Source organism: Mesoplodon mirus (genome assembly GCF_964341445.2).
Source record: "Mesoplodon mirus genome assembly, chromosome: 4".
In the NCBI taxonomy this organism is placed as follows: Eukaryota; Metazoa; Chordata; class Mammalia; order Artiodactyla; family Ziphiidae; genus Mesoplodon; species Mesoplodon mirus.
In genome coordinates, this window is record NC_138979.1 from 83367331 (window position 1) to 83381350 (window position 14020).

Consider the following 14020-nt stretch of genomic DNA (forward strand, 5'->3'; position numbering starts at 1 on the left):
GTGACTGGCTCCTTCCCATCCTCCCCTTGGTAGCTTTTCTCACATGCAGATCTTTTCTGACTACCTAAATTCCACTCCCACCCCCATCCCCATCCTAACTACAAACACTCTCAATGTTGTCTGACGTAACATTCTCCATGTTCTTTGCCTCTCACTGTTGTGGCCTCTCCCGTTGAGGAGCACAGGTTCTGGACGCGCAGGCTTAGCGGCCATGGCTCACGGGCGCAGCCGCTCCGCGGTACGTGGGATCTTCCCGGACCGGGGCACGAACCTGTGTCCCCTGCATCGTCAGGTGGGCTCTCAACCACTGCGCCACCAGGGAAGCCCTCTCAATTTTCTTTACATGAAGGACTTAACAGTGACTTATAAAGGATTCCTGTTTGGTTCCCACCACTACAGCCTAACCCCTCAATTGGTACAGTCAGTGTCTAACTGCCCAGTACATAGTTGGTATTCAATAACAGGAATTTATTTAAGATCAAAACATTTAAAATGTCGAGAGGACCTCAAGTACCAAAGCACTTGATACCTATAGGAGATCTCCGATAACAGTCTATAGAAACTTAACATACCCCAAGCTAGAAATCCACATGCCCGTTCTAATTTTCCTATTCTTAACACTACTGTCATTTTATTGTCCTTCAGGTTTTAAAAAAGTGCCCCAGCATTTAGTGAGTCACTAATTGCCACTGTGATCATTGTTTATTAGTTTCTGCTTTATAACAAAAGTGAATCAGTCATACATATACATCTGTTCCCACATCCCTTCCCTCATGCATCTCCCTCCCTCCCACTCTCCCCATCCCACCCCTCCAGGCGGTCACAAAGCACCGAGCTGATCTCCCTGTGCTCTGCGGCTGCTTCCCACTATCTATCTACCTTACGTTTGGTAGTGTATATATGTCCATGCACTGTGATCATTTTTGTCTTACATTTCTATAGCACCCTTTACAGTTTACAAGGTGTGTTCACAGCTCTTACCACATCTGTTCCCTACACATACCTGAGAAGTGGGTACCAGTACCATTTTTACGAAGGAGGTCATTGACGCTCAACCAGGGTAGACAAGTCTTTCCGAGATCCCACAGCTCGTGACAGAACCAGGATGCTACCATGTCTTTTGACTTTAAACACAGTGATGTATCACTGCAGCAGCTGCCTATATCTTACAGATCAGGCCCTTCTTATCTCTTTCCATAGCTGTCACCTTACAACAGGTCATCATTCCTTTATATTTACGTTACTTCAAGTATGGCTGCCATTAAGGTACTCAACACACACTAGTTATCCAAAATGGTGTGTACTTATTAAAACATCGCTAAACCTAACTTTTGTTATTATAACGCCACATACTTATTATTCCCCATTCTTTTGCTTCTCTTGAAACGTTCCTTGCAGATCTATTTGAAAATCCAAATGTAATAATACTTTCAAGTCTCAGGCACTATCTTTTTCAGGTCTAAGTGGTAAAAAACTACATTTCAACCTGTTTCTCTCTGAACCTCACTAGGAGTTTTACACATCCATATGTACCAAAGAAACATACATTTGCTTGGGAGACTGGGACTGACAGATACACCCTACTATATATAAAATAGATCAATAATAAGGACCTCCTGTATAGCACAGAGAACTCTACTGAATACTCTGTAATGGCCTATATGGGGAAGGCATCGAAAAAAGAGTGGATATATGTATAACTGATTCACTTTGCTGTATATCTGAAACTAACACAACATTGTAAATCAACTAGACTCCAACAAAAATTTTTAAAAAGAAGAAAAGAAAAAAGAAACATACATTTGGCCATAGGCTGACCTGGAATAATGCTTCAGTTTTTAGATAAATTTAACTTCAGAACCCAAACTGATTCCTTATGGCTTCTAAGCCTTGGTTTTTGCTCTGTGCTACACTGGTTTCATTAGGTGAATCTTGCAAATTAACAAAAGTGCACTATGTGGTAGTTATTATACTTAGCACACAATTATTTAATTAATTACAGGTTAAAAATGTAAGGAAAAACTTTTGATGGGCAAATGCAAAGGTGAGGAAGTAAAGTCAAAGCACCCCCCCTTTTATGTTTTAACATCACTGTGCTTATATTTTAAAATAAAAAAATAATAATAATAATAGAAGACAGTACCTCAGAATCCCAAGGTGATTCTATACCTTCCTCTTCTCCTAATCCTAATGCTGACATCATATCTGTAAAATGCAGCCACAGATACATTAATGAGAACATTTACTACTATGAATTTTAAATACATATATGTCTATCTCCATCCACAAATATTTAAATAAAATAAAGTAGCAGAAAAGAATTTCAGAGGGGTGAGGCATTTTCAGGAAGAAAAAGTTGGTAGTAGTTGGGATACTTCTGAAGAAACGGAGCAAAAGAAACATACTTAAAAAGAAATGGAAAAAAAAAAGGGCTTCACTGGTGGCGCAGTGGTTGAGGGTCCGCCTGCCGATGCAGGGGATACGGATTCGTGCCCTGGTACAGGAAGATCCCACATGCCGCTGAGCGGCTGGACCCGTGAGCCATGGCCGCTGGGCCTGCGCGTCCGGAGCCTGTGCTCCGCAACGGGACAGGCAACAGCAGTGAGAGGCCCACGTACTGCAAAAAAAAAAAAAAAAAAAAAAGAAAGAAATGGATAGTATATTTGGATCTACACACTTTAGATGTTTTTAGACTAGCCTTTAAGAATAGAAAAAATTCATAAATATTCACTAAATTACCACTCCTATTATTTTTCTGAGCTCCATCAAAAGAAGTCAAATTGGGCTTCCCTGGTGGCGCAGTGGTTGAGAGTCTACCTGCCGATGCCGGGGACACGGGTTCGTGCCCCGGTCCGGGAAGATCCCACATGCCGCGGAGCGGCTGGGCCCGTGAGCCATGGCCGCTGAGCCTGCGCATCCGGAGCCTATGCTCCGCAACGGGAGAGGCCATAACAGTGAGAGGCTTGCATACCGCAAAAAAAAAAAAAAAAGAAGTCAAATTCTTATGATCTGTTTGCTCCTGTGGAGCACATTCAATATCAGTATCGTTTCCTTTTTCCTCAATTTCTGGATATGTTGCTCCTTCCTATAAAAACAAAACAAAACAAACACCTCATTCCAGAAAACATCATATTCACTCATTTGGTCATTCAATCAATCAGTAAGACCACAAACATTTACTGGATCTGGCAAATCATAGGCACTATCCTGGGAGAAAAGCTGGAAATATAAATAGAAGACCGATTCTGCTCTGTATTCCAGGAGAAGTAGAGCTACATGAAAACAAGTAAGAACAGCAAAGTATCATTCAAAAGCTCTACAGTTGATGTGAACAGAGTACAGGAAGGGCACACAGGAAAGAGGAGTCAGCTGTATCTGGGTAGCTCAGGAAATGCTGCAAAGACAGGTCTGTGTCTTAAAAGACACACACAGTGTAGAGCGGGGACGTGAAGGGGATTCTAGAAAAGGCAGCCTGAGCAAAAGGACGAGGCGTGAAACAACATAACAAGTCACGTGGAAAACTAGAACACAGTTACCGGGAATGGTATGGAGAGACAAAACTGGAGGATCAGAGCCAAACCAAAAAAAGCAAGTGTCCTCCTAGAACATGAACTTTCTCCTTCATGTGATGGGGATCCACTACATAAGTAGAGGTGTTACATCTTCACAAATATATTTTAGAAAGGTCACTCTGGCAGCAACGTAAAGATGAACATCAGGGGAGCAAAACTAGAAAAGAGCATTTCAAAATTATAAGTGAGAAAGTAATAGGAAATGAAAAATGGTAAGCAGGTAGAAAATACTGAACTTGATGAGCAACAGGATGTGGTGATTTCAGGGAGGGATGGAGTCCAGGATTTTTCCTGCTTTGGTATTTCAGTGATGTTATCTACTAGGATGGGGAAGACAGATGACAGAGTAGCTTACAAAGAGTCAGGAAAGAGGAAAGCATCAGGGACAATGTCTTCAGTTTGGGGCATAACAAATTTGAGGCACCCAGGGGACTTAGAGGAAAGATTTGGATAAATGCATTTGGATTAGTAATAGATAAACTTATTCAGGAAAAGCATATGATGTTAAGATAAATATCTGTAAAATATACTAACCTGGTATAATTAAATGATGCAAACCTATGCAGAATTCTGAACTTTTGAAAATATAAACAAGACTGGGGAAGAAAACTATGAGATTCAATTTTTCGATTATATATTGCAACATTTGTTTAAGGATATAAAATATACTCTTTCACGAATATGTGCAAATATTCATTTCCTGGATATCATAGCAATAAGCATTTTTAAGTTTAATGAAAAGATTTAATTGTAAAACACCAACTCAAGAGACTACAAGAACACTCCTTTTCAAAAATTAATCTGAAAAGACAAGTTTGAAATTGTAGAAGAGAATGTTTATGTGATTATGGAATTATAAGGCATTTTTAAGTACTACTATGATGTACGAAAGAAATATAAAACCCTATTTTGAGTGTTGCTGTATATCAAAAAATTGTTTCTTAAAGTCATATAAGACATTCTGGAAGTCTAGGAGCAAATAATTTGAATTGGTAAACTTGAAAATGTTTTTCAAAAATTAGTCGGGGACTCAAGCTTTTTGTGTCAGGTCATCTCTTCCTAACAAGAAAAATTATTATGAAGGTATGTAACCATGGATGACTTGGTGATTTATTATTAACACTTTTATTGAAGTGCACTGGCATTTTAAGAAAACAATTAGAGATGCCTTATCATTTTGGGCATTAAAAAGATCAATCCCTTTTCTTTGCTGTTAGTAAGATTAACGATAAACAGTTTTGCATAGAACATTTCTACATGTGTGCTGTTTTAATTTTCAATGAATAGGTCCTTTTTTTTTTTATAATAGTTTTAAGCCCAACGAAGGAGTTATCATCATAGGAGCCACAAACTTCCCAGAGGCATTAGATAAGTAAGTATTAAAATTTTTGTGATATATTCTAGAATAGTGATGAACTTTAAAAATATTGTGCTAAGTGAAGGAAACCCATCACAAAACATCACATATTATATGATTGCTTTTATATGAAATGTCTAGAATAAGCAGATCCATAGCAACAGAAAGGAATTTAGTGGTTGCCAGAGGTTAGGGAAAATGGGGAATAACTGCCAGTAGATTTGGGGTTTCTTTCAGCTGGAGAAGAGAGGGAGGGGGTAAAGATTCTGTAAAATTAGATTGTGGTGATGGTTGGGCAACTCTGAATATATTAAAAACCACTGGGTTACACTACCAAACGTAAAATAGATAGCTAGTGGGAAGCAGCGGCACAGCACAGGGAGATCAGCTCGGTGCTTTGTGACCACCTAGAGGGGTGGGATAGGGAGGGTGGCAGGGAGGGAGATGCAAGAGGGAGGGGATATGGGGATATATGTATATGTATATCTGATTCACTTTGTTATACAGCAGAAAATAACACAACATGGTAAAGCAAATTATACTCCAATAATGATGTTAAAAAAAACAACACTGGGTTTTCGACTTCAAATTCTATGATATGAAAATTGCATCTCAGTAAAGCTGCTAAAAGAATCTTCTCACAACTTAAACATCACAAAGCTTTTGGGTGGGGGGTAGAGAGGATTTTTAGAATAAAATTTACTATAGTTTAAAAGTTTTATTGGTTTTATTACATAGAAGTTATTCATACTTTCATTTGATCTAATAGTTGGTTCTTGCCTAAGACTCTAGTTTAACATTTTGTACTTAATAGCAGTAAGATGGATGTGTAGCTCTCATAATAGGTTGCTGTAGAATTATTTGTTCCTTGACTGGCCGACTTGCATGTCTTTGTCTCTGAAGGGTTGTATGCTATCTAGATGCACACATTTATCTATATGAACCTTTGTTCTGCCTTCTGGTTATTGAAACTGTTCTTTGAGCCACGTTTTATAAGGAACTAATCTGAATATTTATGTTCAAAATAAATATTGGTTGCCATTGTCTTTCCATCTTCTCTTTAGGATGTCAGTCCTGTTTAACTTGACCTTCAGCACAGTCAGCTTATTAATTTATATTTTCTTTTTGTATTCTCCCTTTAGCGCCTTAATACGTCCTGGTCGTTTTGACATGCAGGTTACAGTTCCCAGGCCAGATGTAAAAGGTCGAACAGAAATCTTGAAGTGGTATCTCAATAAAATAAAGTTTGATCAGTGTAAGTCTTAATTCGATGATACAGACATTATCTCCATAAAATGGTAATATATCAATCCACCCTGTTTGTGGTCCTTACTCAGGATGTCTTAAAAGACAAATTCCTTTAAATGTCTAGTTTTCTCTCCTCTTGTTTGTCCATAAAGTCCATTTCTCAATGAACATGTGTCCAGAGATTCTGTCATTTTGAATCCCGATTCTAAAGAAAGTTTTCTTTTGAGTACTTAGATAATACTTGATGAAATCTATGTATAAATGTTTCTTTAGATGAATGTAAAATATAAAATCATATAAAAAGCACCTGTATATTATGAGCATAGTACCTCATGATATAGTCACTTTGGGGCCAAAAGAGGGGAAGCAGACTATAAAACAAAACACATGGAAATATTATGGAACTACCTGAGTAATAAAAGCAGCTATTAAAGCTGCAGTATTTTCAAAGATATCTGAATCAATTCTTAAAACCAAGTATGTTTCTGATAATAAGGGGGGCTTTTATGTCCAAAGTTATTTCAAGATGAAATTCTGAAAACAAAACGTCTATGTATGTGCTTTTTCAGTTTGTGGTTAGGCCATAATTAAAGGTTTGTAAATCGTTATCTGGCAACTCTACCTTTCTCTGTTTATCACAAAGTTATTTAAATATAAGAACTTTTGTGATTTGTCCCAATGACAATTTTAATGGTGTGTTTACTAGCAGTTTTGGCTTTTTCCCCTTAGAATTTAGTGAAGTAAGCTTTTGTAAAATTACAGTTCATGATGGCTATCTCCTTTTTTCATTTGCAGTGTGAGTTCTTTATGAAGAGCTTTTTATTAGCTCTTCTGAAATTTTAATATTGTGTCCTGTCTGCATATAGCTGTTGATCCAGAAATCATAGCTCGAGGTACTGTTGGCTTTTCTGGAGCAGAGTTGGAGAATCTTGTGAACCAAGCTGCTTTAAAGGCAGCTGTTGATGGAAAAGAAGTGGTAACCATGAAGGAACTAGAGTTTTCCAAAGATAAAATCCTAATGGGTATGTTTTCTTTCTTTTTTTCCCTATCTTATACTGTTCATTATGCTAGAGAAAAAAATCTTTTTTTTTAAATTGCCACTTGGTAATTTTTGGTTTAGTGGTAATTCACTCTTTTTTAAAAAAATTTTATTTATTTATTATTGGCTGCATTGGGTCTTCGTTGCTGCATGCGGGCTTTCTCTAGTTGCGGCAAGCGGGGGCTACTCTTTTTTTTTTTTTTTTTTTTTTTTTTGTGGTACGCAGGCCTCTCACTGCTGTGGCCTCTCCCGCCGCAGAGCACAGGCTCCGGACGCGCAGGCCCAGCGGCCACGGCTCACGGGCCCAGCCGCTCCGCGGCACGTGGGATCCTCCCGTACCGGGGCACGAACCCGCGCCCCCTGCATCGGCAGGCGGACTCCCAACCACTGCGCCACCAGGGAAGCCCGGGGGGCTACTCTTCATTGCGGTGCATGGGCTTCTCATTGTGGTGGTTTCTCTTCTTGTGGAACATGGGCTCTAGGTGCGTGGGCTTCAGTAGTTGTGGCTTATGGGCTCTAGAACTCAGGCTCAGTAGCTGTGGCACATGGGCTTAGTTGCTCCGCGGCATGTGGAGTGTTCTTGGACCAGAGCTCGAACCCGTGTCCCCTGCATTGGCAGGCGGATTCTTAACCACTGCGCCACAAGGGAAGTCCGAGAAAAAAACTCTTAATTTTGAGAGAAAGTTTATAAAAAAGAAAGGTATAGAATCATGCAAATATATACTCTAACAGAGCAACACAGTTTGGCCTGTTACAGAACAAATATATTATAACTTATGTTACACTCTTTGGGGGGCATGAGTGCCCATGTCTTTCCTCTTGTCTGATATTGCTGATAAAAGAATAGTTAATTTTACTGTTTTTCAGAATTTAATTTTTATTTTAAATCTTGAATTGCCTTCAAAACAGGTTAGTTATGATATTCCTGTTAAATTAGAAGTTTATTTTCTAGAAATAGAATACAGCTTTTCCTTTTGATATAAGGATTAAGATGATAGTTTTTACAGTTTGGTTTTCAGTTGACAAATTATGGTTTACATGGGTTGTAGAGTGGAATCTACTCATTTTTTAAACTTTCAAACTTTTAAAATATTTATTAATGATATTAAATCATATGACTCTAAGAATGACTTTGAGACAAAGGAGCTTCATTCATTTAAATATACCTTCTTAATGGAGTATTTTACTTAAGTAAATTTTTATTCTTAGGGCCTGAGCGTAGAAGTGTGGAAATTGATAACAAAAACAAAACAATCACAGCGTAGCATGAATCTGGTCACGCTATTATTGCATATTACACTAAAGATAAAATATAATTCTTAAATATATAGTTGCTCTTTTCCCCTCGAAAGAAATTATGTATCATAGTGACTGGTTCAATAGTTTTTCTAAGTTTTTTCTCATTGAGTACAAGTTTCATTTTCATATCTTTCTAATTATAGACGTTTATTCTTATTTATTTATTTTTTAAATTTTATTTTTGGCTGCGTTGGGTCTTCTTTGCTGCACGCGGGCTTTCTCTAGTGGACGCGAGAGGGGGCTGCTCTTCATTGCGGTGCGTGGGCTTCTCATTGCGGTGGCTTCTCTTGTTGCAGAGCACAGGCTCTAGGCGTGCGGGCCTCAGTAGTTGTGATACATGGGCTCAGTGGTTGTGGCTTGCAGGCTCTAGAGCACGGGCCCAGTAGTTGTGGCGCACAGGCTGAGTTGCTCCGCGGCATGTGGGATCTTCCCAGACCAGGGCTCGAACCGTGTCCCCTGCATTGGCAGGCAGATTCTTAACCACTGCACCACCAGGGACGTCCCTATAGACGTTTTAAACATTTTTGTGCAACGAGGGACAAACAGTTGTATTGCAGCATTAACTACTTACTATTTATAAACTGCACTTTTGCTTTCCTCATTTTATACATAGCTGGTTTGGTAATCAATCACCATGACCATCTCTATTAAATGCTGCTGAGCTTTCAGCATCATGGTATTAAGTAAGGTCATGAGAGACAAATGATAATTCAGCTTATTAATGTAAGTGTTTCAAAACTGTGTCTGTGTTTTCTTTGTTTTCCAATTGTCTAGGTGTACCTGTTGCCTGAAAATGATCGATGGAACGAAACTAGAGCTCAGCTTCTTGCTCAGATGGATGTCAGTATGGGAGGAAGAGTGGCAGCGGAACTTATATTTGGAGCTGATCATATTACAACAGGTTGGCTGTAAAGAATAGCTTTGGTTCAAATTGTGTTTGTTGGTTCAAAGATTTTTTTAACTTGAGTTTTATGTATATTTCAAAATTTTAGGTGCTTCCAGTGATTTTGATAATGCAACCCAAATAGCAAAGCAGATCGTCACCAAATTTGGAATGAGTGAAAAGGTAATGGCTAATTTTAATCCTTCCTCATGTATCAAATGTTGATGTGCCAAGTGTCTCTTTGTGAGAGAGGATTCTCATTATAAATTGATAGATTTTCCCGTCTCATTCCAAATGGATTTAACAAAGCTGACTCTAAACTAAATGTCATTTTCTGAGAAATGTAACATACTCTTTCCATTCCAGCTGCTCAAACAGTAAGAGTTATTATTTCATGAATTAACCAAATAATATAAATTCTTTAGCTTTTTTTATTCATATGACATCGAAGACCTTCTTGTTGAGCTTGCTTACTTTGCCCTTTCCACATACTTCACGTTCCTACATTATCACTGTGGCTCCATAAAGCAATTCCAGTACTCTGTGAATTGTGGATTTCTGGACTAGAATAGCTGCTAAGGTTTTCTAAGAAGGTACTCAGAACGATACTTAGGATTTAAAATTTTCCCTCTTGCTCACACTTTTTAGTATTCTACTTTCAGAAGAATAATGAAGTTTTTTTGCCCTCAAGGGCATTTTTATATTGTATTTTTTCTTTGCCCCCATGATATGTATTTTCTTATGTATAGGATAGTACTTCCTCTGTTACATACATTAGTGTTGGAGGTTTTTCTGTTGGATTTCTTTCTTTTCATTGATTTTAGCTTGGAGTTATGACCTACAGTGATACAGGGAAACTGAGTCCAGAAGCTCAATCTGCTATTGAACAGGAAACCAGAATCCTTCTGAGGGTAATGATCTTTTTTTAAATGTTTATTTATCTATTTAGTCAAAATGTGCCTAAATATTTGGGTGCTTGCAAAAAAACTAAAGTTCCTCTGTTTTATAAAGTTAATAGGTGCACCGTTGCTGCCGTGATTAACTATGTCATAGACTGGATCTTTGACATAGACTGGAACCCCTGATCATAGACTGGATCTTTATTTTATTCTGGCCATAGGCTAAGAACAATTTATATACATACATATATATATATATATATATATATTTATTTATATATATATACACATATATGTATATATATATTTTTTAAAATAAATTTATTTATTTTTGGCTGTATTGGGTCTTTGTTGCTGCATGTGGGCTTTCTCTAGTTGCAGCGAGCAGGGGCTGCTTTTCATTGCGGTGGCTTCTCTTGTTGCTGAGCATGGGCTCTAGGGCACGGGCTTCAGTGGCTGTGGTGAGGGGCTTCAGTGGTTGTGGCGTGTGGGCTTAGTTGCTTCGCGGCATGTGGGATCTTCCCGGACCAGGGATTGAACCCGTGTCCCCTGCATTGGCAGGCGGATTCTTAACCACTGTGCCACTAGGGAAGCCCAGAACAATTTACATTGTGATTTAAATATTCAGTTCTTCTTTAGCTGATATATTTCTAATATTTTATGTATTTTCTTTAATTTGATTATTTTACTTGGACATGGTTATGCTCAAAATGTCTAGTAATTGTATTGTGTTTATATGACCTGTGCTTCTTGGTGTTGGTAAATTCACTTTTACATTTTCCACCCAATTTTATAAGGACAAAAATATAATTCGCTAGTAAAATATTGGCATAAACATTGTACAGGCGAATATGACACTGCCAAAAATGAACTGTTATTACTGCCGTTATTCATAAGCTGATAAACTTAATTCAGACTCACCTTTGGAAAGAGAGTTGAAGGATTTAAATGAAAAGTTCAAGGTGGGTTGCAAAAAAAAAAATCAAATGTATGGAAGTCAGGGATCACCTCTAATGATATTGTATTACAGTATTGAGAGGTGAGTGTGTTACCAAGTAAAAGAATGGAAATTATATCTTTTCTGGCCATTCTAGATTGAGTAAATTGGTGAAATCTCAAGAGGCAAAAGGAGCAAACTCCCTTTCCTTTTAGCACGTATACTGAAAAGAGAAATAGATTTCTGTGTTCACAGACCTTATTTAGAAAGCAGATGAGTACAGTGTATACTTTTATTTCTTAAGTAGCTTTTTGTTTAAGTAGTCCTCAGTTATCTCTATGATAGACTTTGAGGTTAAAAATGTAACATTTGAAAGTATGAAAGAGTTATCTTTAGGGAACCAAGCTTTTAAATGCATTTATCTTTCATAACTAGAAGTCAATAGATTTTATAGTTTTTTTAGGGTGCATAAAGGCTTTTTATCTCATTGAGGGTTTGTGCTTCTCCTAAGGTTTCTGCCTCTTACATATCTGCTTTGTATTTCAGGATTCGTATGAGCGAGCAAAACATATCTTGAAGACTCATGCAAAAGAGCACAAGAATGTAGCAGAAGCTTTATTGACCTATGAGCCTTTGGATGCCAAAGAGGTTCAGATTGTTCTTGAGGGGAAGAAATTGGATGTGAGATGATAGCTCTTGATGCATTGTTGGTTTTATTGCAAGACCATAAGTAGCACTGCAGTAGTCGTATTTTGCAACACTTTTCTCCCATTCTTGGTATCACTCAAGGGTGTGAAACACTTTGTCAGTCTTTTGTCACATTTATCTAATTTTGATTATTCTCATGATGGACACCTACTGCAAACAGCAATTTATTAAAGAAAATAAAGAACTATCAGGATTGAAAACAGCTTGTTTGAGAAATGTCAATCAGTTATTAAGTTGAAAATAAGTAATGATTTTATGGTTGGTTACAGTGCTAGATGTGAATAGAAATTGTGCCTTTAGCTCTTGGGAAGTATTTTTACTTAGGAAAATAAAATTCTTGAAGGATTGTCTTTATTTCTAGATAGTACCATCTTTATCTTTGATAAAGAAATGATGCTATTTGGCTATTGGTAAATCATATTTCTACATACATCAGTGGAAACTTCATTAAGATGCACTTAATTATGATCTAGATTGACCATATATAAAGTGTTTTTTTAAAAATCTAAGAGTAGAGAATTGTGAACCTACAGATACAATCGGAATTTAAATGATTATTATAAGCTTTATAAAATGCAGCTTGCATTTTCATGGTCTTTTTTTTTTTAACATTACTATCACTCTGAAAATGAAGTTTATTTCAGAGCAGCAGTATTTTGTTAAATAAACAAGTAACACACCTCAAATTATGAATAACTATGTAATTATGCTTTGCGTTAAAACCAAAATAAAACCAAAAACCCAGTCCCATTCAGAGTGAACTTTTGAATTATGCTGTGTTAGAAATGGAAAGTTGTGTTTATTTTTCAGTCAGATTTTGTGAATATGAATGTGTTGTTACAGAATTTACAGATGACTTTAACTCAGTAGAAAAATTATTTTAGAGCATATTGTAGTGGTTTTACAACCATACTACATTCTTGAAGTGATTTTATTAAAATTACCTACAGTTTTCTAGTAACTTTTAAGCTGTATATGGTCTTCATTGAGGTTGGTAGAGGGAGCTTGCTACATGATATTCTTGCCCTTTATTTGGGTAGTTTAAAATTTTGATGTACTTTCAAACTTAGAGAAACATTACCAGAATAATACAAGGAATTCTCATATACCCTTGATTCTGATATACCAGTTATTTTCATTTGCCCGTTTTTTATTGCCCCTGCTTCCTTTCTCCCTTCCTCCTCTCTTCCCTCCCTCCCTCCTTCCCTCCCCTTCTCTCTGTGTTTATATATATATGACTATACATGTCTTTGCGTGGACACGTTTTCATTTGTCTTGGTAGACTTCTAGAAATCGCTGTGTGATGTGGTGAGTTTCTGTTTAACTTGTTAAGAACCTGATGAACTGTTTTGAAAGTAACTATATAATTTAATGTTCCAACTACCAGTGTATGAAGGTTCCCGTTTCTCCATATCTTGTACAGTGTTTCTTATAGTCTTGTCCTTTTGACAAAGCCAATCTAGTGGGTATGAAGTAGAATCTCATTGTGGATTTAATTTACATTTCCCTAGGACTAGTGATTTTGAACATCCTCTGCTAGGCTTTTGGTCATTTGTATATCGTCTTTGGAGAAATGTCTGTTGAAATCCTCCCTCCCCTCTTTGGGTTGTTGTCTTCTGTGTTGTAAGAGATCATATATTCTAAAGACAAGTCCTTTATCATATGGATCTTGGGTTTTTTTGTTTTTTGGTTTTTGGTTTTTTGGCAGTACACAGGCCTCTCACTGTTGTGGCCTCTCCCGTTGCGGAGCACAGGCTCCGGACGCGCAGGCTCAGCGGCCATGGCTCATGGGCCCAGCTGCTCCGTGGCATGTGGGATCTTCCCGGACCAGGGCACGAACCCATGTCCCCTGCATCGGCAGGCGGACTCTCAACCAGTGTGCCACCAGGTTAGCCCAATCTTGTTTTTTTTTAATCCAGTGTGAAAATCTCTGTTGTTTGAGTAGGGTATTTAGTTCATTCATATTTAATATTTACATAGTTGTTTTTACATCTGCCATTTGCTATTTGTTTTCTGTTTTTCTCATATCTAAAGAGATCCCTGTGTTCCTCTTCTTCTTTTCTGGCTGCACAGCATGG

The 14020-nt window shown here is 37.6% G+C and overlaps 1 protein-coding gene, 1 long non-coding RNA gene and 1 pseudogene across 3 annotated transcripts in view; 2 read left to right on the top strand and 1 right to left on the bottom strand.

Moving 5' to 3' along the window:
* The window catches only part of LOC309802861 (ankyrin repeat domain-containing protein 26-like), a 143317-nt pseudogene that overhangs the window by 87209 nt on the left and 42088 nt on the right, over positions 1–14020 (bottom strand). The gene's annotated exons all lie outside the window — the stretch shown is intronic.
* On the top strand, positions 4706–8499 carry LOC309803517 (ATP-dependent zinc metalloprotease YME1L1-like). The gene is made up of 4 exons (XM_082619847.1): positions 4706–4944; positions 6072–6184; positions 7044–7199; positions 8426–8499. Exons 2-4 carry the CDS (start codon positions 6100–6102, stop codon positions 8479–8481), a joined length of 297 nt encoding a protein of 98 aa, XP_082475973.1. The 5' UTR covers positions 4706–4944; positions 6072–6099; the 3' UTR covers positions 8482–8499.
* On the top strand, positions 9829–12144 carry LOC309803518. Its single transcript, XR_014293961.1, has 2 exons — positions 9829–10309; positions 11781–12144. It is a non-coding gene; the product is annotated as an uncharacterized lncRNA (long non-coding RNA).